At 46.7% G+C, this 27,227-nt stretch overlaps 1 protein-coding gene across 1 annotated transcript in view; it reads left to right on the plus strand.

The window, feature by feature from the left end:
* The window catches only part of RBM20 (RNA binding motif protein 20), a 337,949-nt gene that overhangs the window by 260,652 nt on the left and 50,070 nt on the right, over positions 1-27,227 (plus strand). The window contains exons 3-6 of the mRNA XM_088464803.1: positions 7,432-7,493; positions 7,573-7,658; positions 11,657-11,757; positions 25,739-25,885. Of these exons, the coding sequence (XP_088320929.1) occupies positions 7,432-7,493; positions 7,573-7,658; positions 11,657-11,757; positions 25,739-25,885 (396 nt within the window). The remainder of the gene's footprint in view (positions 1-7,431; positions 7,494-7,572; positions 7,659-11,656; positions 11,758-25,738; positions 25,886-27,227) is intronic.

The following is a 27,227-nucleotide window of genomic DNA, read 5'->3' on the forward strand; positions in this document are numbered from 1 at the left end:
GCAGCTTAACCCAGCTCAGCAGCTCGGACTAAGGGGAACATTAAGTCTGGTTAGCAATGTGTCAAGAGGTTGCACCAATTAATGTTTCTGGGTGTGAAAGCCTTGCACTAAGTCAGGCACATTCAGTGAGTATAGCATTGCTTTGTGGAGGCGGCATGGGCACAGCTTAGCCAGTCTCTATTAGTTCAAAAAATAAATGGCGTTTCTCTTTAGTAAGTGGTATAAGCTGGATGGTGACGAAGGGGGTCTATGTACTAATAATCGCGGGCCAGACGCAATTTTATCTATCCATATCGCCGGAGATATTTCCATTTTTAATGAAAATATTCCCACTATGTACAAAAGGGAACTCGTAGGGACAGCGGTTGCGGTAGCCGCTGTCCCCGCCAGTTATAATATACAGCAAATTGTAGAAGTCTTTCACAGAAGTAAAAAACTTCTTCTGTGGGAGCTGACACTGCGCCTGCTCACAGCGTCGGCTTCTGGGGCCGGCCGTGGCCGCGAGGGAGAGATCGAAAAATGTCTCTTCTGCAACTGGAGCCTCCATAGGCTAAAAGCAGTTTACACCATCTGAAGTTTACCAGGGCTAAACTCCGAAAAGCTTTGCCTTTTGCAGTTTAGTACATAGGGGTCAGATCGTAGTCCCCATTAATAATAATAGGAACTGCGATCTAAAGTGCTAATTAGCACTTTGCCAGAGATTTCCATGAAATTTCTTGCATCGTGCCACCATTAGTACATAGGTACAATACATAAAATTATGCAGAAACTGCAGTTTCTGCATCATTTTATGTATAAAACAACTTGATACATAGGCCCCTAAAGACATTAGAGAGCGGGTTACGTAACAGGGCTGAATTGGGAGTGGGGATTACACTTTTGTGCACGTGGTACTACATTAAAACCGGGAAATAAATGTGCAACAGGCCTCTCGTATTGCTGGGCCTGAACAAAGGGTATATTTTCTCTTTCTGTCATCTGACTCCCTATTACTGAGCTGGCTTGTTCCTGGCTTTTGCTGTGTCTACCGTCTGATTGCTGGCTGACCACGCATTACTGACTGTCCTGTTTCTGACCCCCCACCATCTGTTCTATGCCCTGACCCCTATATCTGTGGTACCTGCCCGTACCCTTGGCCTGTCTCCATCTGTGTGTGGTCCTACGGTCTCTGTGCATCTTCAGCTGCTGTCTGGGGAGAATAGTTTTGTGGGTGTTTCACAGTGAATCTTATTTCCTTCTGGGGAGGACACTCACGCCTCAAGTCGCTCGGTGCGAGTAAGGTGGGTGCATTAATTGCATCTGTGACAGATTGCTCAGGCTGTAGACACCACTGAAGTTCTCCTGCTTACTTTGGCTGTTTCAGACCTTTGGAGGAGGGAAGAAAAAAAAAAAAAGAGACATTATCCAATGCCTGCCTAGTCTGTCCACTGGTGCAGATGCATTTCTGGCCTAGCTTGCTACAATATCTGCGGGCTCTGTTAAAGCTTCTGCCATCTGCTCTATGTATTATAGTGGGAATTCACAAGCATACAGGGGTTTCCTAAATATTATATAACCAGCTTAAATTGTAACAGTTGCGCACTAGAGATGAGGACAGGCCCCACCCCCCTCAGTGCTGCTAGACAGACATAGGTCCCACCCCACTTGCTTTGCTAGACCTCCCCCCACCTGCAGCCCCGCCCACAGGCCACTCTGTGTAAGCATAACTGGCCCAACCTCCGTACCTCTGCCCACACCTACAAACCCTATTGGTTCCCACCCCCATTTCCTCACAGCGGCAAGCAGGGCCGGACTGGCCTGCAGGGGTACAGGGAAAATCCCACTGCAAGAGGGCCCCACCTCCTTTTCTAATGTCAGGTTTCACACTGTTCACTCAAATCATACATTGTTACTCTATTACAGGGTAAGTTACCTGGTAGAGCAGGAACATGGATGAACAGACCATGCAATGTAGCATCCATATTATCTGCAGGCTATGTCCTTTCTAACGGTTGGGCAAGCCTCTATGGTGGCTGGCTATAGTTACATTAGGGTACTGTGACCATAGGCCAGCACGCCGTTTGCTTTTGTACCCGGGCATGAAAACTTAAGTGTTACCTCTTAGCTAGTCCTTTTGGTTAAGATTTTCTGGCTTCTCATGATGCTCCTGTCACTTTTTGTTCAGCATTTATCTTACAGAACATCAATTGGAGGTCCTGGCGTGTTCCCTCCTCTCCAGTGGCGAGTTTTACCTAGGGGCTGCAGTCTCCCCCGGTATAATCCACCACCCGCAGCGACTGCCCAGCAGTGGCTTCCCATTGGAAGCAGTTCCCGCTAATCACAGCCGGGCAGGCAGTCACTGGGGGGGAGGTGTTTTCTCCCCCTGGGACTGCAGTTAGCACAGAGAGCGTTTATAATTGGAAGCCACTCCCCTGCTATAATGGCAGCCCTGTCTGGCTTCTATGAGATGCAGACGATACAGTTCCTAGAATCCTGGGTTGCTTGTCCATTTGTGCTCATGTGCGGCATCACGATCCTGCACATGTACACAATCCGACTGCACAAACAGGCAGAGAGCAGCAGACCTCCCGGAGGATACAAGGAGGAGCCACCGCTGCTCAGAGGGATAATCGGTGCATTAATATGTGAATTGAAAAAACTTAAACTCATTCCTCCCATTCATTTGGCCGCCTCAGATCTCCAGGTCTCTCTCCGATGATAATATTCACAATTTGCTGATATATTTTGCAATTATACGACTGATACTTTGCCGCAGTCCCTAATGATTGTGCCGCTACTTAATATCTGGTAACAGTCTGTTTCCCCTGAGTTTTAGATTAGAGGTGGAGGTTGCTGCATCCGTTCTTGCGTCTGTTGCCGAAGTCGTGGCTGCGATAATATGCAAATGTTAGTATCAGCCTTCCTTCGGTGTAGTAGCCTGCTTCTGAATGTGCAAGCACTGAAACGCCCACTTTCTGCGTCGCTGCTCACCGCCAGCGAATCTCCACACTCCACCATTGGCTGCATCAACACTTGCGCTAGCCTTGTGGCAGGTGCAGATTCCCTGTTTGAACATGGCCTCTGTGGCTGTGCGTCTGAGAACGCAGCTGCTTTCACCAACACTCCCATAACACGCCCATGAATCTGACTTTTTTTGCTTTCACTTCAGGCGACCACCCAGGAACGCCCAACACTTTTCTGCCCCTTATCTGATATCGTCTGTTCCGATAGCAACAGCTTCTTTGTGCATTCACCAAATTTATGTTATAGGATATTGGGGAGAAAGATGATTCATCTGCAGATCTACATTTTCTGCTGGCGCTGGATTATTTTTTCTTAAGCAAAAGACTATCTATATCTACAGGGGTCAAAACAAAATGAACATTACTTTATTGCACTAATATCCAAACTCTTTCATCTAATTTTTTTTTTTTTTTGCTAAGGTCTACCAAAACATTACCTGGATCTATTGCTCATGTCTAGTTTCCCACCATTCCCTTGTCAAATCTGTACTTCAACATTTAATTGGATTGTATATTACACGGAAAAAAAAGAGTGGTTTAACAATTACCAGTATGGTTACTGGGATGTGTTCTTTCTTAATCCGCTTCTCGAGTTGAACCGACAAGGTAACCACAGTATAAAACAGACCAGAAATCTACGCAGCATTTTCTGTTCATTGCTAATTAGTATCAGCAATTCATCAAGCTTTATACCTCCATCGTTGCTCCTATTTCTGCTCTTATGGAGAAAAAAAGGGGCCACATTCTTGACCATAGCCACCAGAAGCAGTTCCTGTCCTCCAGTTCCTGCAGGGAGTGTGCTTAACCATCCAGATCTCACCCTGGCTTTCTGCCTTGAAGTAGATACCTCCATAATTTCTGCAAAGTCACTCCTAATCCCAACAGAATCAGTTTGGCAAGAGTCACCATGGGGGAGAGGGGTTTTGTCCTGCTGTGCTTCATCAGGAGAGGTAACCTTTGTAAGGCTTGCCTTGAAGGAATGAAGAGATCCTTTGACTGGAGCACTCATCCCATTAGTACCTTTATGGTATATAAGTATTTCCAGTATGTTCAGTCAGCTCAGAGGCCGAATCTTCCAGATTCCTAATGGGCATGTGCCATTGATCTCTCCCGAATAGTGGCAGATACATCTATCAACACCACTAAGGTTCCTCTAAGCCAACCTTATGTCGCTGCTGATCTCTGCCCTCAGCTTCTCTCTCTCTGGTCCTCCCGGTATAACGACAACACTGGAATTTATCACCATTACTTATTAGAGTCCCAATGTAAGGAAGGATGCCACAGATCACATTTCCGTCTATTTGCTGAATGTGACCAACATAAAGTTCCCTAACGTGGCCCTCGTACTCGTCCTGTTAAAACCATTGACCCACATTTCTATGAATGTTATTAGTGATCTATCACCCTTCAAAGCTTTTACAGTCATCAGAATTGTGATGATTGCTGGTCTAAAATGTCTTATTTCAAGGTTCTATCATCTTCTTACAAAGTTCTTCTTACTTTGTACCTACTGCGTACCATTACCAGTCTAACAGACAGACTTATGGGGTGATTCAGAGGTGGACCATCGGGCACAAGTGGCCGACAGGTTCCCCATTCACATCATGCATCTGAGCCGCATTGCAAATGCGTCCTGATGGTTACCGCAAAGAAACGCAGATCGAAATTGAATGCAGAGCCAGGCAATTTCAATGGGCCTTTCTGGGTGGTGACTGGGAGGGGTGGCTACCAGATACGGGCGTGTAGGTGTCAGCACTAAGACCAGTGGCCATGTTCAGTGGGACATTCTGGGCAGGAGCATGGTCCGCTGGTGCGGCCAATGCGTAGGTAGTGCGTTTTTTTTTCGGAGCCTGTTGACGCCTCAATAGGACGCCCTTCGGCCTCGCCATTAGAGTATAGATGCAGTAGCGCCTGCAACATGCCTCCGTCTTGCCCTCAAATGGTTGTTTGACAGGCTGTGACGTCCAGGGCACTGCAACCGGGTTTGCAGTGGCATCGCATCACATGCCCCGGCGCATGTACAGTCCCCAAAACAACAGGCAAAATGCGACCAGTAGGGAACAACTCTGAGTCAGGCCCAATTTTTGGATAACTTGTATCCATACTTACCTACGTTTTCTCTACTCTGGGAGAAACCCAGAGGAGAGATGATGGCTGACTGGAGGTGGGAGGGCGGGGCATGGCACACCACGTCATTAGGCACCGCAATTCACAGGTCAGTCGTGAGGGGACGGGGCTAATATGATGTAAATTGCAAAGAAACACTTCATGTTGTCAACGCCCTCTCCCCGTTTACGGCATTAACTCTCCATAGTCCTACTGTTCCAGGGTGCGGTGGACTGCCTGCAAAATCAGGTGACTCCCGCAACTTCCGGGAGAGTAGGCAAATACGCGGGGGCGTCACTAGACCTAGGGCAGCCCCATAGCAAAATTTTCACGGGTCCCCCTTAGTCCCCGCCCCCCCCTCAGTTCGCACCCCCCCTCAGCATTCCCCTCCCCTCGACTTACCTGCTGCGTGGATGCGCTGCGCGTTGCGGGCACACCTCCTCTTACGGTCAGCTTCATCTCTCCTCGCTGACTGATGCCGGGAGTGTCAGCCAATGAGGAGAGCCGGAGGCGGAGCCGACCGGGTGGCAGCAACCACAGAGGGTGGGGGCTGTGACCACTGAGCGGGTAAGTCGAGGAGATGGGAGTGATGAGGGTGCAGGGGGGAAAGTGCGGAGGGTGGTGCCGTGGACCTATGCCTGGCACCTTGGACAGCCGCACCCCACCATGCCCCTCCCTCTAATTACAAAGTGCAGTATAATGTGTTCAAATATGTGGGCCAAGTACTGTATATGGGGTGTTACATGGATGGGACAGGTATTTTTAAGATTGCGGATGGGAGTTAAAAACACCATTAACAAAGTTTTACAAGTTGCTTAAAATGACACAGAAATGATCTCCCATGCTTTCCTATGCACCCTAAATTAATCTACAGCATGTTATTGCAGAAATACACTTGCTTTCTATCATTTTTAAACTATTATTAAAAAGTGCAAAAAATCCGCCATTGGAAACATTTTAAGAGCCCAAAATATTTTTCTGTTGGCCACTAATAGACATATATATATGTATATACTGTTAGCCAATATTTATTTGCTCTTCTTTAGGGTGCAGGCTGATTTCCCCATTTTCTGTACACTTAGGAGCTTATTCAGAGCTGCTCGCAAGCGGCCCGATGGTATGCGAACGCGCATACGCGCGCTTCGTTCTCCGCATGCGTGAACTACTCTGTGCGATAGCAATCCGCTCTCTCGCCCAGCAAAGACAGCCCAGTGTAATGAGTGACAGGAGAGGCCGTTTGTGGGTGGTAACGGGCAGTGCAGTAAAAACGGGGGAGTGGAGGTGTGAACGCAGGCGTGCCAGGGTGTTTTAACGCCGTTTAAGAGGCGTGCATAATTATCAGCCAGCGTCATAGTATACGTCACATGCCTGTTTTTTACACTGAAGTCCTCGCAGTGCTTGCGGTAGGGTAAGGCAACCACAAGCGCTGCGATCGCTTCCGATGGTCCTCGATGTACCAATGTTTTAATCCACTTCCTGGAGATGACGTGTGCTAGTGGGCGTCTCTACATATGCTAATGGGTGTCTGCATACACAGAGCGATCGCTCGCACAGCCAAAGTGGGCGTGCTTATGCCTTGGCGAGCGATCGCTTCCCACGCTGTCACTTTGTCATATTTGCATACGCTGGATGCAAGCGATCACATCTAGCGAGCGGCTCTGAATGAGCTCCTTAGCGCGGAGATTAACAGCCCAAATTACAGCGCAAGTGTTTATTCCAATTGGATTGCATGGGAATCGGGAGCGTGCATAGCCGTGCGAAGTGAAAATTAGGCACGATGGGTGTTTTAATTGCAGCTGCAGTTTTTTTTTGTTACTGCGGCTAATTGAATGTGCCTATACGACTTACAGGCGTGCATTTTCTGTTGTGGTATTGGCTGTCCGCCCTGACCCTTGGCCTGTTTGTGCCTTATGCTGTTGACTCCTGGTGTGGGCACTGTGAGCTGCTACCTAGCTGGGCATGCCCGGGGCTACGACATGGGGTGACTTGCATTGAAGTTCATTAGGTCCTTGAAGAGTCTTTGAAGGACCAAACACTTATTAGACTCTGTGCTGCAGGTGAGCTAGTGCCAAATGCTAGCAGCAAGGTGGGTGCACTTATTGTGTCTGTGACCTAGTGCCTACTCTCTTTCAAAGCGGTGACTAACCCAAACCGCTGGAGTAATTGGATTACTCTTGAAAATGTTTTGAATCTATTATGATGTATACATACCGGCGTAATAATAACAAGTAGACATGTCCGTCTTGTTAAAGTTATTTCCCATTTATTGCTGGCACAAGTGTTTGTTGCATTTCTTTACTTTCTGTTCCCTGTATCTCCATAGGATTGGGAGCTGCACATTAAAGGCAGGATGCACATACAGAATGTGATGTCTTACTCTGAGAGGTGAGTGTCGCGTCTCCTACACACCGTGTCTTGTGTGTCTCAGGACCAAGCTTACTTCAGCTTCCTGTTGTATTTTCAGCACTGGGATAAAGTGTGCGCCCAACTCCTCTGACGGGACATTACCTTCCTCTCTGAATTCCGACTTCCACGCCATGAACAATGAAGGTGAGGGGCTTTCCGTCATGGAAATTAATAGCATTACCAACTACTGCACAAAGCTATAGTGATAACACTGGGACTGATTCAGTCCCGCTCGCAAACGGGTCGATGGTGGGCTCTGCGCATTTGCAGCTTCCGCACTGCGCGTGCGCAAGCCCCGGAGCGATAGAGAAATTCTCTCGCTCTGTGACTCACTACAAAAGGGGCGGCTGTCGATGTTGATCGACAGCTCGCTCCGTTTTGTAAGCGTGGCGGGGGTGTGGCTTCACAAACGGAGGCGTTCCCAAGCGAACGCCCGCTGTTTGTGGGTGGCCCCACTGACATCACCAGTGATGTCAGTCGGAGAGCTTCCGGCTCTATTAGAGCCGGAAGCTCTCTGGGGCTTGCGGCAGACGAGACCCTACCACAAGGGTCTCGTTGCAAGCCACGATGGTCGAGACCATCGCAACCATCACCTGGCCGCTCACAATAGCTGTGGGTGGTCACCCACAGCTATGCGAGCGGCCAGGAGGCTGCACAATAAAAAAAAAAAACGCCCTGATTCAGAGCGAGCACTCTGTCAGAGCGTCCGTCTCTGAATCAGGCCCAATGTTCAGTCATTAAAGGTGTAGGGTTCAATCCACAGTTCCAAGGCGGGAGAGTTTTACTCACATAGGTGGACATACAGATGTGTCCTCTTACATCTAGCCTCCTTGTGTGCTAAACAGCCCTTCTAGTTGCGCCATGCCGTGGCGTGACTCGGTAGCGCTGAGTGTTTTTTTTGTGTGACTTTTTACCTTCAAATGCGCCTTATTCGCATAGCAATGCGAATAGTTAGCGCAAGCAGCTTCTGCTGATTAAAATGATATGCATCATGCCAATGTTCTCTAAGCCAGTGCGGGTGTATCTGCAGGCGAAACGCTACGACACAGTGTTAACGGCTGTAACAGTGTAGCGTAGTGTTTAGCATACAGATACAGCCGCACTCGCTCAGAGAACATAGACATGCTGCAATTAATCAGCAGAAGCTGCTTGTGCTAAATAATCACATCGCTGTGCGAATAATACGCATTTAAAGGTAAAAAGTTGCACAAAAAGAAGCTCAGTGCTACCTTGTCACACGGAGCTCCTGAGTTATGTGTAGCACGACTTGTAGCGCATGGAGGATAGATGTATGTAGACACATCTGTACCTGATGACAGGGCTTTGTCGGGCCTTGAAACGTTGGTCAATAAAGGATCTTTACTTATTTACTAAGCTTGTGGGAGTGCCACCTGTTCCATGCTAATGGACACTGGATTTCTGTATATCTATAAGGAAGACACCCTGGCATTCAATTTATTGAATTGAAAGTGCCCCACCACATGTTTGTGTGTGTGTATATATATATTCAAGTAAAATTACCTTTATTCTGCTCCGAAATTAGTAGTAAATTAAGTAGCACCCCTTAAAAGGTCTCCTGTTAGTGAGGCCAATGGTGATATGGTTTACAAGGCTTGAAGAGGCGTTCTTTTCTTAAAATCTTATATGTTAAACTGAAAGATGGTAATAGATTTTAACCAATTACTTGGTCTACTTGCTCATATATCTGTATCAAAAGCCCATACCTTTAATAAAAAAAATAACACCCTTAAACAATTAAAAAAAACTGGTACTTTTACAGAGTATAAAATCATATACAGTTTGGCAGCTCTTCGTACAATTTTTCACCTTTGCATAAATGAAATTCACCCTTTTTTCGGGATATGATTTTTCTAGTTGTTTGCTCCAAAATTAATCTTAAAAAACTTAACCCTACACGTTTCGTGTGACAAGACTTCTTCAGGGGTTATCCTTTACTTTGAAGGTTATACAACATACATAAATCTTCTAAAATTCAGGAAATATCAGATCATAATTCCCTCAATAAGATCAGGATCACAAGGGTCTCTTTAGGCATAAAGCACACCTTTTATAGGCCTTAATTGCACACAGCGAGGTGTTGGCTTAAGGTGGCAAAATAAAACTCAGGCAAAGTAAAATTCAGGCGAATTCACCATAAAAACAGTCTCTGTGGATTCAGGGCCTTATTCAGACCCGGACGCTATATGCGGACGGTCGTTCAAAGAAAGGGGTTAAAAAAACTGTGTGCTCACTCATAGCGGTATGTTGACGCCTCTATGTCTGAGTGAGTGAACGAAAAATGCGCTCGCTATTTTGTAAAGACGCCCCTTTGCCGTTCGCATCACACGTCATCTCCGGTATTTATTTGATTAATCGGGTACATCGAAAGGCATCTGAAAAGCTTGCAGTGCTTGTGGTAGGTTTTTCTTACCACAATCACTGCGAGCAGTTCAGGCTAAAAGACAACCAAGTGACGTGGTCGATGACGCTCCTTTACTAATTATGCACACCCATTAAACGCCCTTTTTGCCGTTAGGCACGCCTGCGTTCGGATCTCCACTCCCCCGTTTTCAAGCACCTTCCCCTGTTACCACCCACAAACGGTACATTCTGTCACTCAAATTAGCAGCACCTCGCTGTTTTACGAGCACTCGATTTCCGACCGCAATGACTGGTTTGCGCATGCGCATTACGACCCATATGCATGCGCAGTTGTGCGAACATCGCTCAGCGCGAACGAGCGGCCACTTACGAGCGGCTCTGAATCAGGCCCTGAGGCTCTTCCTCTGTGTATTAGGCAGTAAAGGCATTACCGTGAGTGACAGTCAGGGAGCGTTTGTGGGTGGTAACCGGGATGAGCGGCAAAGAACACAGACTTGTCGTGACTGTTTTCAGGGTGCAGCACAGCCTGCGCCTGCGATCACAAATGCAATGAAGATGGCATCGGTATCTCAGTACACGCGCCCATTTTGTACTACCCTAAGATTACTCAGGACTGCGATAATGGAAAGATCTGCTGGCAGGACATTGTTCTGTGCCAGTCTGAGCCCCCTTCTATTGTCTGCTTACCAATCATATTACCAATGGAATATGATTAATTGCTGGGAATAGTCCCCTTTGATATATTAGGGATCGTTCAGCAACCTCATATGTCTTTTACTCACAGGGCCTGATTCAGAGCCGCTCGTAAGCGGCCGCTCGTTCGCTCCGAGCGATGTTTGCCCAACTGCGCAAGCGTATGGATCGTTATACGCATGTGCAAACCAGTCAGTGCGGTCGAAATTTATGTGCTCGCAAAATAGTGAATGCCTGAAAATTTGAGTGACAGAAAGAGGCGTATGTGGGTGGTAACAGGGGAAGGTGCTTGAAAACGGGGAGTGGAGATCCGAACGCAGGCGTGCTTAAAGGTCAAAACGGGCGTTTTATGGGTGTGCATAATTAAAACAGCAGCGTCATTGACCACGTCACTGGGTTATTTTATAGCCAGAACTGCTCGCATGATTGTGGTAGCAAAAACCAACCACATGAATAGCGAGCAGTTCATACGCTGGTCGATGTACTCGATTAATCTAATAAATAGCGGATATGACGGAGAATGCGAGCGGCCAGGGGGCGTAGTTTTCCAAAAAACGACTGCAAGTTTTGTTCGCTCGTTCAGACCTAGAGGCGTGAACAGACCGCAAAGAGCGAACGGTTCATTTGAATAGCCACCCCTATTTTCTGGACGAGCGAGCGCTAATTGCGTCCGGCTCTGAATCAGGCCCACAGTGTAGTGTTTAAGCTGCTGAAACCATCCCACACACCAGCTTCATCCATGTGGTTCCTGGCACTCTGACTTATTTAGTAAGCATTGGTGAGAACTCGCCAGGTGAATGGTGACTGTTTCTGCACTGTGCTGTACAGGACACTCAGGTATTTATATCACACCTTATAGGGATGGGGATGAAAACTGACGCCAGAGGAAACGCTGTGTTATTCCGAGCAATCACGCAAACATTCCCCTTCGTGTTCTAAACTGCACTAGACAAAGGACAGATTGGTTGTTATGGCAACACCATCTTTTTCTGCGCACCAACTTTAATGCATGTCACTATACTGCCCTGACACCGCGTCATTAGTAACTTTAGTATTCATTTCCACAGGAATTGCACCAGATATTGATCAGTTGTACGCTCCCCCGGCACCGGCTGCCTCATTCCTTCCTTCTGGAGTAACCTATTCCGGACCACCCATTGGTGCTAAGGTAATTACTCTGCCCTATTATCCAGCTGTGAATGTGCTCAGATCTCCTCTGTGACCTCCACACGTGTTTTTCCAATCCGGGGATTATATACTATAGTTGTCCCTGGTGTGGCAGCAATGGAATGAGGGTCGGTTTATCCAGGATACCAGATGTTTACTCGAAGTCCAGCTGTTATAGAACATGCGTTGTATATTATACTTTTACACATAGATCAGCCGACATTATCGAATCGCCTAAATCTAACTTAAAATGTGTTTAAATGTAATGATAAGAAATATGCTTTTTGCAAATGCAAAACCTCCTTTAGGGCCTGATTCAGTAGTGCGCTGCTGGTCGCAGATCCCGATTATCGTGAATCCGCACGTGCGCAAGGCCAATTGTGCGAGTGTGCAGTCTATGCCTCTGCCTGATTGACAGGCAGAAGCATTTAAGGGGCAGTGCGGGGGCAGGCACCATTCCCAGAAATGGGGGCATGTCCGTCCCGTTTCCCCGGAGTGGCAAGCCCAGGGACTGCGTCGATCGACAGTGTCCTGGGCTCACAAGCAGGCTCACTCAGCAGGCTAGCGGCCCAGCGCCATCCACCTTTGTGACCATCAACCACCGATGGTCCCGATGGTGATGCCAGCATGCGTCCTCTGTCGCAGTGCCAGGATTGCATATGCAGCAGGGGGTGTCATGCTTTGCAATTGCGATCCTTGCTGAAGCACCCCCTTATGCTGGCCATACACAGTGCGATGCACCATGTAGTGTGACTTCCGATCCGTCAGCAGAGGGATTGTGCTGTCACTGCCGGCATTCGTGCGATCCCCGCAGACCGCACGATATGCCGGCTCCCCCCTCCACCATTTGAATGGGATCGTACATCGCATCCCAGGTCAGATGGTTTTGCAGGAAGACCTGGGGATGCGATGTACGACCCCGCGGGAGCACCTATATCGTGCCGATATACCTTTTTGGTTTTCTGGTTATTTTTCAAAAACTTGCACCCACAGAAATAAACCTTGCATTGCGTGCAGCTCCTACTAAGATTACTGTATTTAAGTTTCAAAGATGTTTAAATGACTAAAGTTTTTTTATTTTTTTTTATTTTCATTATTATGTAACATTTATAAGTGATATAGTTATGTGAAGAGTCATTTTGCGAAGGATGTACCTTGAATAGTCAATGGTTATATTTGTACAAATCTGTGTTTTATTTGTAACTTCATCTACGGTATATGTCCATGCTGGATTACATGCTAATAGTGGGCCTGATTCGAGCCACTCGTTCGCTCTGAGCGATGTTCGCACAACTGCGCATGCGTATGGGTCGTAATGCGCATGCGCAAAACAGTCATTGCGGTCGGAGATCGTGCGCTCGTAAAACAGCGAGGGGCTGCTAATTTGCTTGACAGAATGTACCGTTTGTGGGTGGTAACAGGGGAAGGTGCTTGAAAACGGGGGAGCGGAGATCCGAACGCAGGCGTGCCAAACGGTCAAAAGGGCGTTTAATGGGAGTACATAATTAGTAAAGGAGCGTCATCGACCACGTCACTTGGTTGTCTTTTAGCCTGAACTGCTCGCAGTGATAAGAAAAACCTACCACAAGCACTGCGAGCAGTTCAGACGCCTTTCGATGTACCCGATTAATCTAATATATACCGGAGATGACGTGTGATGCGAATGGCAAAGGGGCGTCTTTACAAAATAGCGAGCGCATTTTTGGACGCTCACTCAGACATAGAGGCGTCAACACACCGCAAAGAGCGAGCGCTCAATTTAAATATCCGGTCCCTTTTTTAGAACGACCCTCCGCAAATAGCGTCCGGCTCTGAATCAGGCCCACTGTCTGTTGCTTGGAGGTGACAAGTATTCTCTGTGTCAGGTAACGGGAATTGTTTAACATCTAAACATCGAGAAGGCGATGTAAGCGATGTGCGTAGGGAACAATGATAAATATAACCTGGAGCGCTGGGTTATCTGCTGTGTCTTACGTGCTGGCACTTGCAGGAAGGCAGGGATGTACAGTAGTACAGTGCAGGAGCGTAATAACAAGAACAGACGGTACTGTCCCAGCCAAGACAGTGGCGAGCCTTCTATGTCCCTCTAAGCTGGGTGCTAAGACCATTTGAAGTTCACTGGCGGGGAGGTTCTGAATGTTTGCACAGATGTCAGGATACCTGTCAGCACTGAGGAGGGCAGTAAGGTGGCTGCTGTTATACTATACCTGCCTATCTCTCACTGGACCACTGGCATATATTGAGCAATCATTATACTTTATGTACCATGACGTTCATCAAGAAACAAACAACAGATACTGTACGTTGGTAAATATGAACCTCAGAACTATTAATAACAGTAATTTATATAGCACTAAGACACTGCACAGTGCATTGCAGATTATATTTAATCACTCACGTCAGTGGAGCTACATAGCACTTGGACACACATACAGTAATGTTGTCAGAAGCCAAATAACCTGCCGGTGTGTTTTGCGTGCGTGGGAGGAAAATTCCATAGAAACAAAGGGAGAACATAACGGACCTGATTCAGACCCGCTCGCTAAGGCGCGATCGCTCGCTGTGAGCGATTTTCGCCCATCTGCGCATGCATATAATTCGCAGTGCGCGTGCACAAGCCATTCGTTGTGATGTGATTTTGGTAGCTCGTAAGCCACTATCAGGTCGCAGCTTTGAGTGACAGATAGCGCCGTTTGTGGGAGGTCACGGGAAGGTGCTTGTGAATGGGGGAGTGGTGTTGCGAACGCAGGCGTGTCAGTCCCCCAAAACGCCATTTAAAGGGCGTGCATAATTAGCAAAGTAGCGTCATTGTAGACGTCACCTGCATGTATTTTAGCCAGCGCTGATCGCAGTGCTTGCGGCAGGCTAAGGCAACCCCAAGGGCCGTGAGCAGCTCCAATGGCTCACGATGGTCCCGATTAATCCTTCATTTCCCGGAGATGACGTGTGTTGCGAGTGGCAAGGGGGCGTCTTCAGACATTTGCAAGCGCACTTTGCCGTAGCTCGCTAAAACATAGTGGGCGTCATTACGCGACGCAGTGCGAGCGCTCAATTTAAATATCTGGCCCCTTTTTGTCAGCGAGCGATTGCATCTTGCGAGCGGGTCTGAATGAGCGCCATAGACTTTATACAGATAGGGCCAAAATCAAAGCCTTGACCCTAGTACCTGAGGCTACAATGCTAACCACTGTACCACTGCACCTTACTAGTAAAGTGAGAGATTTTCCCTGCATTTATCAGAATCTCATGAACTTTACGAGACTTTTTAGTATTTCATATTACACTGGTTGAATCTTTAATATGAGTAACAATAATATATCTCCACTGCACTATATTATAGCAAAATAATGTACTATATGGTTGCCGCTCTCTCCGCCTGAGCAACTAGGGCTATGTACTATCCAGGGGCCGCATTGTACGAGCGAGCACCTATGCTGCAGTGAGCCATCATCAGGTGCAGCCCGGTACCCTCCATTCCCTGAAGCTGATAATGCCCTGTTCTGATTGGTGCCCACTTTCTTTGGTCTCACGCTTGCCCACATATACAATATTAATAGTAAATAATACATTTTCTCCACATACAATACATTATTTTCCCTCCCCGTGAAAGTAAATATATTCCCTGTCGGCCATTTTGGCTTTGTGTGAATGGAGAACATGGTTAAACACAGGAATAACCTGTTTTGTCTGATGGCGAGTTGAACACAAATTGTCCGTATTTGCTTCCACATTCTGTGCATAGAAATAACCGCGTGTCATGTCGAGTTGTATGCCTCTTGCGGTGCGCCCACACTAACACCAGTCTATACTTGGCGCAGCTGATATGCTGGAGAGCGGTCGTATTTACGCTTCTGCCCATCTCTGCAAAGCCTGCAGTTCCATCCTCACGCCTTTAATCAGCTTTCTCTACAGCTCAGTTATGCCATTTGGCTCTGGACCATGCGCAGCGGGTAAATGTGCAAGGTACGTTCCACACATGTGCATACGTTCAACACTGCATCGGGTGCAAAGGCTGCAAGCAGTGCTCTCCCGTCCAAGCCCAGCCCACAGCGTTACCTGGACAAAAGGACTTGGCTATCAGACAATAGGTCTATTTGTGCTCCGGGCCTTTTACATGCATTTTACACAGTGGGGCACATTCAATGCATCAGCTCGCGCTGCACACATAAGCGTAATTACGGTAGCTGATGTCTGCTGGCACATCCATAATAGATATATTATAACAACTAGGACAGTTTTCGGCACTCACGCTTACTAATAGAGTGTCCATTGCCCTCCATGCTGTAGGTATAATAACTAAAGTGTAGAAAGTGGTGGCACTCGGATCTTGTATCAATAGTGCAAAGACTACGAATAAAATATTTAACAAAGTTGTATTGGTACAGTATACAGAGATATAAGTCATCAGACCACACTTCATTTTATGCCATCAGACCCCTCCAGATGTCCCTTATATGCCATCAGACCCCTCCACATGTCCCTTACATGCCATCAGACCCCTCCACATGTCTCTTATATACAATGAGACCCCTCCAGATGGCCCTTATTTGCCATCAGACTACTCCAGATGCCCCTTATTTGCCATCAGACTACTCCGCATGTCCCTTATTTGCCATCAGACTACTCCACATGTCCCTTATTTGCCATCAGACCCGTCCAGATTCCCCTTATATGCCATCAAACCCTCCAGATGCCCCCTAATTGCCATCAGGGCCCTCCAGATGCCCCTTATATGCTTCCCCATTTACCTTTGATACTGGAGATCATGTAGAGAGGTGGGATAACACACTGTCCTCCTCCAGTCCTCGTTGCACTGATCCACACTGTGCATAGGAGGTGATCATGTGATACACCCTTAGCTCCCCACCCAACCACTCGTGCAACGGCACAACCCTGATTTTGGTCCCAGCAGGAAACCAGCCAGATGCTTATTAATGGAAGTGTAATACATAAAATAGTTTATTTTGATTTAAAATAAATAAATAAAAAATCACTGTATCATAACAATTTGTTGCAATGGTGTGTTTTTTAGTATTATGGGTTAAATGTATGACAGCTATATTATCTGTAAGTATTAAGTACAGTGTATGTAGCATTCACCTATCCTGAATTACCTACCACACAAGCTACTTTGTTCAAATCCAATGATTTTGGCAATATTATGCGTCAGATAGGCGCGGCTGGCAAGAGAGTTTATATTTTTAGAAAAAGAATTTCCCTGCCATAAGTTCTTATTGTAGCCCTCAAGCTGCCCCAGATACAACACAGTAACCACAAACACCAGTGGTGTAGTGCCAAAGCCCAGAATAGTAACCCCCAAAGCTAAGAGCGCCAATATCTCTTTAAGTTTAGCTCTGGAGGGGGGGTATTCACACTGCTTAGAGCTGGGGCCCATCACCAGTAGTAGCAGCGGCATTACTGCTTGTCAGCAGCACAGTGGTTGTCTATCTCTCTGCAACTAAATATCACCAGAACCCCCGGCTAAAGCATCAGGAGGTCACTTTTCAGTATGTTCAGAGCCCTCCGTGCATCAGAAAGTGTAGGATTTCTGTGTCACCAGTTTGGGTTGAGACATTGTAACAATGACATAACATGTGAGAAGCGCGGCGATGTTGTATTCATTCTGCCTTCATGTTCCAGAACAGGGCTTTATGGCACCCTAACGGATGACTGATATTCCGCAGGGAAGAGATGGAGGGAGCCACTGGGGATGAGCAATGGAACCTTTCATTTGCTTATTTATTTATTTTAATTATAATTTTGTGTCCTAAATCTGAAGGGCAGAAAAATAAAGCCAAAAAAAAATAAATCAGAATATTGCATCAGTAATTAGAGATGTGCGGTTCAGCTTTCCTGAAATATGAACACACCCGAACTTAGAGGTTCCAAGTCGAATCGAGGCGCCGGTTCGGAATCAGTTTGGGGTTCCGAGTAGAACTGAGTCCTGGCTTGGGTCTGCTGTAAATTCAGAACTTTGATTTAAAAACCGAACTGGGGTTTTGGGTTGCATGTAAACCGGCCCAAATGACATGATTTTAGTTGTTTTTATCGATTTTTATAAATTTGAAAGGGATCCAAAACTGAACCAAACCCGAACCAAAACATTTCAGGGTGGTTTTGCCAAAACTAAAACTCGTTGATGAATTAGTACCTGTCCGCACAAATCTCTAATGTGCAGTAACAGCCAAAACAGTAGCACAGCGTAGATAGGCTTAGTGCTCACATGCGTACAAAATATACGAGTAATGGAGCGTACACACGGTCAGATTTGTCAGACTTGTCAGATTTGTCAGATGAACGACTGAACGATTAAACGATTTGAACGATTTGGACGATTTGACCAAAGTTTTGAACGATTTGGACGATTGAACGATTTTTACCTACATTAAAATGAATGGAATCGTCCAAGTCTGACTGCAAACCCATCAGATGTCAGATATCGTTATCTGACAAACGGGAACGCGCATCGTTGATCGTTCATCGTTCAGGCATGTCAGATATGAACGATTTTTCATCAGATATGAACGACTGAACGATTTTTAAATCGTTATCGTCCATATCTGAAGAAAAAATCTGATCGTGTGTATGCTCCATAACAATGGACAAGACACAGCACAGAATGGGAACTCCCACTAAAAGCAAATCAGGGGGAGGGGTCATCAGCTATAGATTGTACCAGCTAGTGGTGGAAAAGCATCTATAATCCAAGATCTGCTAGAAGGAGGCAATGTGTCAGCATGTACTGTGATCAAATGGCTGAGATGATTTGTTTGGCAATATACACTTCTGATACAGTATGTTGCAATTCACAGGGAGGCATGGCAGATATAACAGGCCATTGGTATATCCATACACAAAGTTCCCAACACCAGTCTTATAGTGTATGGAGCAGTAACATTTACACAATCAAGAAAAAGATTTGAGAATTGACCCATGTTTCAATGATTACTTGACATTTTCAGCACGTGAGTGTGTGACTGTGGCCGTGGGTTGATCTGTCACAGAGACAGGTGAGTTATATTTATGTACAAAAGATACAGGTCAGTCTAGTGGGGTATATACATATAGGGCCTGATTCAGAGTCGCTCGTAAGCGGCCGCTCGTTCGCTCCGAGCGATGTTTGCCCAACTGCGCATGCGTACGGATCGTTATACGTATGCGCGAACCAGTCAGTGTGGTCGAAATTTATGTGCTCGCAAAATAGCGAATGCCTGATAATTTGAGTGACAGAAAGAGGCGTATGTGGGTGGTAACGGGGGAAGGTGCTTGAAAACGGGGAGTGGAGATCCGAACGCAGGCGTGCTTAAAGGTCAAAACGGGCGTTTTAAGGGTGTGCATAATTAAAACAGCAGCGTCATTGCCCACGTCACTGGGTTATTTTATAGTCAGAACTGCTCGCAAGATTGTGTTAGGAAAAACCAACCCCAAGAATAGCGAGCAGTTCATACCCTGGTCGATGTACTCGATTAATCTAATAAATAGCGGACATGACGTAGGATGCGAGCGGCCAGGGGGCGTATTTTTTCAAAAAACGACCGCAAGTTTGGTTCGCTCGTTCAGACCTAGAGGCGTGAACAGACCGCAAAGAGCGAACGGTTGATTTGAATAGCCAGCCCTATTTTCTGGACGAGCGAGCGCTGATTGCGTCTGGCTCTGAATCAGGCCCATAGTCAGAAAACTATAATAAATTAGTTTTAAATACAGTTCCAAACAGCCTCCATTCCATAGATGTCTGTGCTGGTCTTGGCTTCATATGCTGCCTTTGTTAATCGCTCAGGCTTCCCTAGCTTCTAGACAATCTGTTCTTGTTGCCACTATTACAGGAGATACATGAGGCCAGGCTAGTCAGCACAGAGCTGGTGCCCCTAAGGTTCTCTCCTCCCAGAGACTGCCAGCTTCATGCTGGAAATATTCCAGTGTCTGTGGGAACCAAGCCAATGATTGAGCCATGCCCCTGGTCCCAATATAATGGGTAAGGGCCCTAAGACTCACCTTCCATTGGCCATCAATGCAACAGCAGACAGCATGGAAAAATGCTATTGATTTGGTGGCTGGTGAAGGAGAATCCTGAGGATACCAGCTTTAATCGTTAGTTCTGGCTGGAGCTAGTGCGCGGAGTGCGAGTTGTATCTAGGGGACATTTTTCAGGGAATTCAGGGGCCATTCCATTGGACTATGGACCTCATTCAGACCTGCTCGCAAGTGGGTCGATGGTGAGGGCCTGCGCACGCTCAGCGCACGTACTGCGCGTGCGCAAGCCCCAGAGCAAGTGACAAATTCACTCGTTCCGGGGCTCGCTACAAAAGGGGCGGCTGTCGATGTTGATCGACAGCTCACCCCGTTTTGTAGACGTGGTGGGGAGGTGGCCAGACAAACGTAGGCGTTCTGTCATTCGTAGGCGGCCCTACTGACATCACCAGTGATGTCAGTAGGGAGCTTCCTGCTCTGTTAGAGCAGGAAGCTGCCTGGGGCTTGCGGTAGACAAGACCCTACTGCGAGGGCCTCGTCGCAAGCCCCGATGGTCGCGATGGTCTTGACCATCGCGACCATCACCTGGTCACACGCTAAAGCTGTGGGTGGTCACCCACAGCTTAGCGAGCGCCCAGGAGGCCGGCTCTTAAAAAAGAAGCGTCCGCCCTCAATCAGATCGAGCGCTCGCTTTTTGTGAGCGGCTCTGAATGAGGTCCAATGTCAGATGACGAAAGAAGAAATGTTTTATTTTTATGGGTCCCTATCTCACAGCTCCGGGATGCCAGGAAATTCCCCAGCACTTTCCAGTACACAAAGATACCAGCCCTGCACTTATCAGGTTGGGACTGGCTTTACCTATGGCAGAGGGCCACAATTTTGTGCTCTCTTATGAAGGAATCCAACAGAGGCTCTCTAATGCTTAGGGCTGGTTGCAGAATAGGAAAGAGGAGAATATGTTTGGGATTTTTTTGCATGTGTTTTTTTGTTTGTGTTTTACCTAAAACACTTCCAGCCTGGTGAAAACAGTATCGTTTTAATTTTCAATTGCAAATCTGAGCAAAATGCTGACGGGGTCTGTTTCCAGGTGCTAAATATAACTAAATTGCTTGTAATTTGTGAACTTTGTTAAGTTCAGAATAGCAGCAAACAGGTTTTATCACGTTTCATCTATATAATGAAATCGAATGCTGATAAGAAATCTAGTAAGATGGGACAGAGAGGAGAAGAAAAAGAGGTAGGGGGTGCTGAAGAGAGAGAGAGAAAGAGAAGACTGGAGGAAAGAGAGAGAGAGAGAGAGAGAGACAGAAACCAAGGCAGCATTGGAGACAACAGCTGGTACAACACTAAAGTAACATGTAAATCTGCACAAACAATTAGTCTTCTAATATGATCATTATATTTAAAAGGTTGTTTCTTTATGTTGGGTTTGGGTGAGAAGTTATTGAACTCTATAATACCTAGGCATTCAAATTATTTACAAACTTAATCAATCATGTTAGAAATATCCCCTTCCCATCTTACTCCCATCCACTCCTTTTTTTTCCTCTCTCTTTTCCTTGTTTTTTCCCCCCCCACTTTACCCCTTTTCTATCTTTCCGTCTATTTCCCTCATTATAGATATCGCCCAAATATTTTTTTATTGTTAAAAAAAGAGAAAATAGTGGCGAAATCGTTATCTCAAGACCACAAGGAGAAATTATACGCTTGTTTATTGGCTAGTGTTAAATGGACCAAGCTAAAAGTGTATTTTTGTATTTGACTATTAAGTGTATTATTTTTGTTTTATAATAATACAAGCTGTAACTTTTTGTTACTTCCATTGGTGCCTTGACATTATGAATAGGATATACTTTTGTGGTATATGTGTTTTTGCATTACATTATATCTGCTGACTTCAATAAAAAACATTTTTGAAGAAAAAAAGAAAAGAAATCGTCAGCGCACAATTGGGTCATTGTGTTGGTCCATACGGTCATGTGATTCAGATCAATATCATTGTTTTTAAAAATATTTTTTTTAGCAAGCAATAATTTTAATTATGACAAATGAATATCAATTTGCATTTTGAATTTTCTGGGCTAAAACTATTGTCCAAATACTAAGAAATTGTTGCGTGTTTCCTGAACACAGTAATGGTGCGTACACACTGGGCGATTAAAGTGGACGACTGAACGATATCGTTATCGTTCAGTTGTTCACTTTATCGTCCATTTTTTTACCTATATGATGCACGATAACAGTGAACGATGCGCGTTCTCGCAGGTCGCTCGTCTTTATCGTTCATCGGGCAAACACGCAGGCCAACCTGATGATATTCTCAGGTTGCTGCATGTTATGGAATGGGGGAGAGAGCCCGGCACTGAACGATATCGTTAATGATATCGTTCAGCGGGTGTGCTCAATGTCATGAACGACATTGAGCACACCCTGCTGGGGACACACTAGACGATATCGCTCAGGGAGCATATCGTGTAGTGTGTACGCTCCTTAAGTGTGTGTGTTTTTTTTTTTTTATAGAACGTTAACAGACTGGTGCACATAATAAAAGAAGTGATTGATAGCTGACAAATCACATACTGTTTACGGATGACAAATCTCAATCCCATGAGAGATATTTCTTGAGCTCACTGACAAAGTGCCTGTCTTCTGTCTGTAATCCCTAAATTCATTTCCCAGATCGTTCTCCTAGTCACACAAGTGTCTCTCTCCAGTCCAGGAAAGTTTTAGTGGTAACGCTTAGCAATAACTTGTCAACCGTCCAGCATTATGGACCTCATTCAGAGTCGGTCGAAGCGGCCGCACGGTTGTACGCCACCGATGTTCGCTATACTGCGCATGCGTAAAGTTCGCAATGCGCGTGCGCAAACTAGCCGCTACGATCAGAAATTTCTCTCTCCTTGAACACAGCCAGGTCGGTAGTTCGAGTGACAGATGGAGGCGTTTGTGGGTGGTAACAGGGGAAGGTGCTTGAGAACGGGGGGGTGGAGATCCGAACGCAGGCGTGCCTAATTATGCGAACAGCGTTTTATGGGAGTGCATAATTAACAAAGTAGCGTCATGGCACATGTGACATGGGAGGTTTTTACACTGACATGATCGTAGAGCTTAAGAGAGGGTATGGTCAACCTTAAGCTCTACGACCAGTTCCGATGGTTCCCGATGGTCTCGATTAATCCTTATATGCCCGGAGATGACGTGCAATGCGTACGAGAAGGGGGCGTATTTTTTCGTCTTCCGCCCGCTTCCTCCCCTTGGTCGGCCAGCTACCGATCCGCACTTAGGGACGCAACTTGCGAGGGAATCATTTGCATATCCGGCCCCTTTTCCCATACGACCGTGCGGCCACTTCGACCGACTCTGAATGAGGTCCTATATTCCTACAGCCTCGCAAGTGACTGCTAACACTTATTCAATGAAAATATGGATAAAGCACAAACAAAACAAATGAGATATTCCGAGACGCGTCTCTTCCACCAGGGAAATACAGAATGCAGCATTCACGAGTACATTTGGGGTGTCTATTGTGATTGGTACAGTGGCTATGGGACATTAGTAAGTAGCATATAAAAATACATATGTGACACATAGTAAGGTCATTTGTGATGTGTGTCCTGACACTTCTCCCACTTTACTGTGTTTCTGTGTATCAGATACTCTGAGTTCTAGCAGACAGTTGGTCTAGCGTTACATGGTGATATATGATGTGTGTGATGATGTGCAAGCTGCAGGAATCCATGTAATACACCGTGACCACGTGTATCTCAGATAGGGATTATGGTTTCCAAAAAAGTTGAGAGTTTCTGAAAGTGACACAAACCAAGAATGTTGTACATTGACGTATGCTCAGAAGTAGGTAAGAGGAGACCTCTGTGCCGTTATCCAGGTGTCATCTTACATGATGACCCCCCCCCCCCAACCCCCTCAATAGTCTGCTGCTGGTTGGAGCAGTGATGGGTTCTGTCATTTGTAGTGGACACCATTGGATTGCAGCATTCATTCGCATTTAGGTCCTGATTCAGAGGCGCTCGCTATTTGCGAGCGCTTGCTCTGAATCAGGACGGAATTTTTTTTTCAAAAATCCGCCACCAGGCCGCTCGCATAGCTGTGGGTGACCACCCACAGCTTGTGCGGGTGGCCTGGCGATGGTCTCGATTATCGCGACTATCGGGCTTGCGACAAGACCCTTGTGGTAGGGTCTCACCCACCGCAAGCCCCAGTGAACTTCCTGCTCTAACAGAGCAGGAAGCTCACTACTGACATTACGTGTGATGTCAGTAGGGCCGCCCACAAACGGCAGGCGTTCCTTCGGGAACGCCTCCATTTGTGCAGCCACCCCCCCGACCCGCCTACAAAACCGGGCGACCTGTCAATCAACATTGACAGCCGACCCGTTTTGCTGCGAACCCCGAGCGAGTGAAGTTCTCACTTGCTCCGGGGCGAGCGCACGTGCCCGTCCATCGACCGCTCGCGAGCGGGTGTGAATCAGGCCCTTAGTGCCAATCTATAAATGATAGTGAGTAATATTCTCCTCCAGCTTCCCAACATTTGCTTTTGAGTTCACAACCAGTTCAGCGCACGGCTACAGTACGCCCATTAGACGGAACCATCTCCGTGGTCCGTGCATCTAAATAGCCACCTCCCAGTCACTGCCAGTTCATTTCCATACATTTCTGAGACCCTATGTTTCAACCGGTACTGCGCCTCTGTGTGGAGACACTGTGGGACACGTGCGCTGTGCGAATTCTTAGCAGCTGAAAAACATTGACCATTTGCACGAAGATCGGCTTTGCGCGCGACTCAGATTTCATGTGGTCCAATTGAAGCTGGAACTGTCCATGATCCGTTGTGGGAAACTTATTTGGTTGATAAAGTAATGGAACCATTATAGATGTTAGTGAAATTAATAATGCAGTGATTTTCAACCTTTTTTAACTCGCGGCACACTACACAAGATTTTAAAATTGTCAAGGCACACTATCCGGCGATGCGGTGTGCGCGGACTATGAAAAAACACACTACATTAGTTCCCACAGGAACAAAACACACTACATTGGCCCCCACAAGAATAAAAAACACACTACATTGGCCCCCACAAGAATAAAAAACACACTACATTGGCCCCCACAAGAATAAAACAATCCCATTGGCTGGCCTAACAGAAAAAAAAACCCACATTGCTCCCCACAAAAAATACAACCATACCACATTGCGCCCCACTGAATTGCTCCCCACAGAAAAAGAAACCTATGGCTGGCCCCACAGAAACAAAAAACAAAACAAAACACATTGTTCCCCACTAAATAGGCAAATATATGGCTGTATAACATATGGCTGGTTCTCACTAAAAAAAATTACATGACTAGTTCCCACGAAAAAATAAACTATGGCTGGTACCCACGAAGAAGAAAAAAATGTCTGGTCCCCACAAAACCCACATTTCTTCCCCCCTTATCACTCACACTGCAGCAGGATCGCGTGCGGGTGGGCTTCCAGGCAGGCTGCAGAGCCTGCCTGGACAGAGCGCGGGCTGGCTGATTGGCGCAGGGCGTTGGCTGGCAGACTGGGCTGGAGGGCAGTGGACAACGCGGCGTGCGTGACCTGTGATGTCACGCCGCCGCATCTTTGCAGGTCACTACCCGGTCGCGCCTGAGTCTCCCAGAGGAGCTCAGCGGCCCGGGATGCTGAAGTACAGTAAAATGTGCCCGGTGGCTCTGATAGCCACGCGGCACACTTCACAACCGGCCACGGCACACTAGTGTGCCGCGGCACACCGGTTGAAAACCGCTGGAATAATGTATACTATCATTGCATCATTTGTAGCAACTCGCTTTATTACGTCACTTTTATTTTGTTCATCGTCTTTATTTGACCAGTGCCATTGTGAAAATAACAGTTCATAAATAACGACTTTTAACTGTAATATGCTGGATTCTGATGTTGGATCTTTGAATCCGCGATGATGTGATCATTTGGTAACAGAAATGATTTATTTCTTCTGTGTGTTTCCCCAGTTTGCACAGAGGAAATCTGCTGCTGCAGGGCGAGTGGTTCATATTTGCAACCTCCCTGAAGGAAGCTGCAACGAGAATGACGTTGTCCATTTGGGACTACCTTTCGGGAAGGTCACCAACTACATTCTGATGAAATCAACAAACCAGGTAACCGTGCCCAGGATGGAGCTAATAAGAGATGAATGTGTTTAAAAAAATGTGGTGGGCGGGCCGGGGGGGGTGGCTGCCCAGACGGAGGCGTTCCCATGAGAACGCCTACCGTTTGGGGGCGGCCACACTGACATCACAAGTGATGTCAGTGGGAGAGCTTTCGGCTCTGTTTGAGCCGAAAGCTCTCTGGGTCTTGCGGCCCCGGGACCCTACAACAAGGGTCTCGTCGCAAGCCCGATGGTCGCAATGGTCTTGACCATAGCGACCATCATCCTGGCCGCTCGCATTAGCTGTGGGTGGCAACCCACAGCAATGCGAGTGGCCAGGAGGCCGCTCCATACAAAAAAAACAAAAAACGCCCTGATTCAGAGTGAGCGCCCGACTCTGAATCAGGCCCAGAGATCCCATTAAAAGTATAGGGCAAGATCCGGCATGTGCAAAACTGTAATCCTTTTTGCAGAGCTGAAATGACTCTGGTCCCCATTGGATGGCTGGGAAAGTCCCAAGGATGCGCTCTGGCCACTCCATACACTGACATCTTGTCTCTGTGCTATAGAACAGATACACTGCTCTTCATAAGTGACCTCCGTGATTGATGTGTGATGGGATTTCACTTAAATGGCAGAGGGCAGTCAGCAACTTTTTTTTTCCCACAGACAATAACATTGATTTGACATATAAGAAAAAGTGGTATAGAACAATTCTGCCTCCTCTACCACATACCAAATATGTTTCCTTTGCCACTGTAAACTAATGAAATGATGCAGCTTTCAGCTGTTTACGTGATTTTTGGGGGAAATGTATAAAGCCTTCTAAAGAGTGAAGTTGCCCATAGCAACCAGTCAGCTTCTACCATTTTTTAGATCGCACTTGATAAATGCTAGTTAGAAGCTGATTGGTTGCTATGCAACTTCTCCACTCATAGTCTAACAAATAATTCTGAGTACTAATCATTGCTGTGTTGTGCTGTGGTGCAGGGCCGTAACTAGGGTAGTGCGACCAGCGCCATGGCACAGGGCACCGCAGGGCCGTAACTAGGGTAGTGCGACCAGTGCCATGGCACAGGGCACCGCAGGTCAGGGGGCGCTGTTTGGACCTGTCACTTTTCTGTTTATTATCATTCTCACTTGTAGCTTCCTCTTCTTTTATCCCCAACATCTCCTGGCCTCCCCTATCTCTTCCCTAGCCCTTCCCCATGAGACCATAGCCATTTTTTGGGGTGGGCGTCTTATGTCCCTATTTCAAAAATAGGGGAGGGGGCGCCAATGCTCTTTATTGCACAGGGCACCAAAAAGTTTAGTTACGGCTCTGCTGCGGCTTGTTGGAGTTACTCGCGGTT

The sequence above is a fragment of the Taudactylus pleione genome, unplaced genomic scaffold (assembly GCF_031769625.1).
Source record: "Taudactylus pleione unplaced genomic scaffold, aTauple2 ptg000008l, whole genome shotgun sequence".
NCBI classification, from domain to species: Eukaryota; Metazoa; Chordata; class Amphibia; order Anura; family Myobatrachidae; genus Taudactylus; species Taudactylus pleione.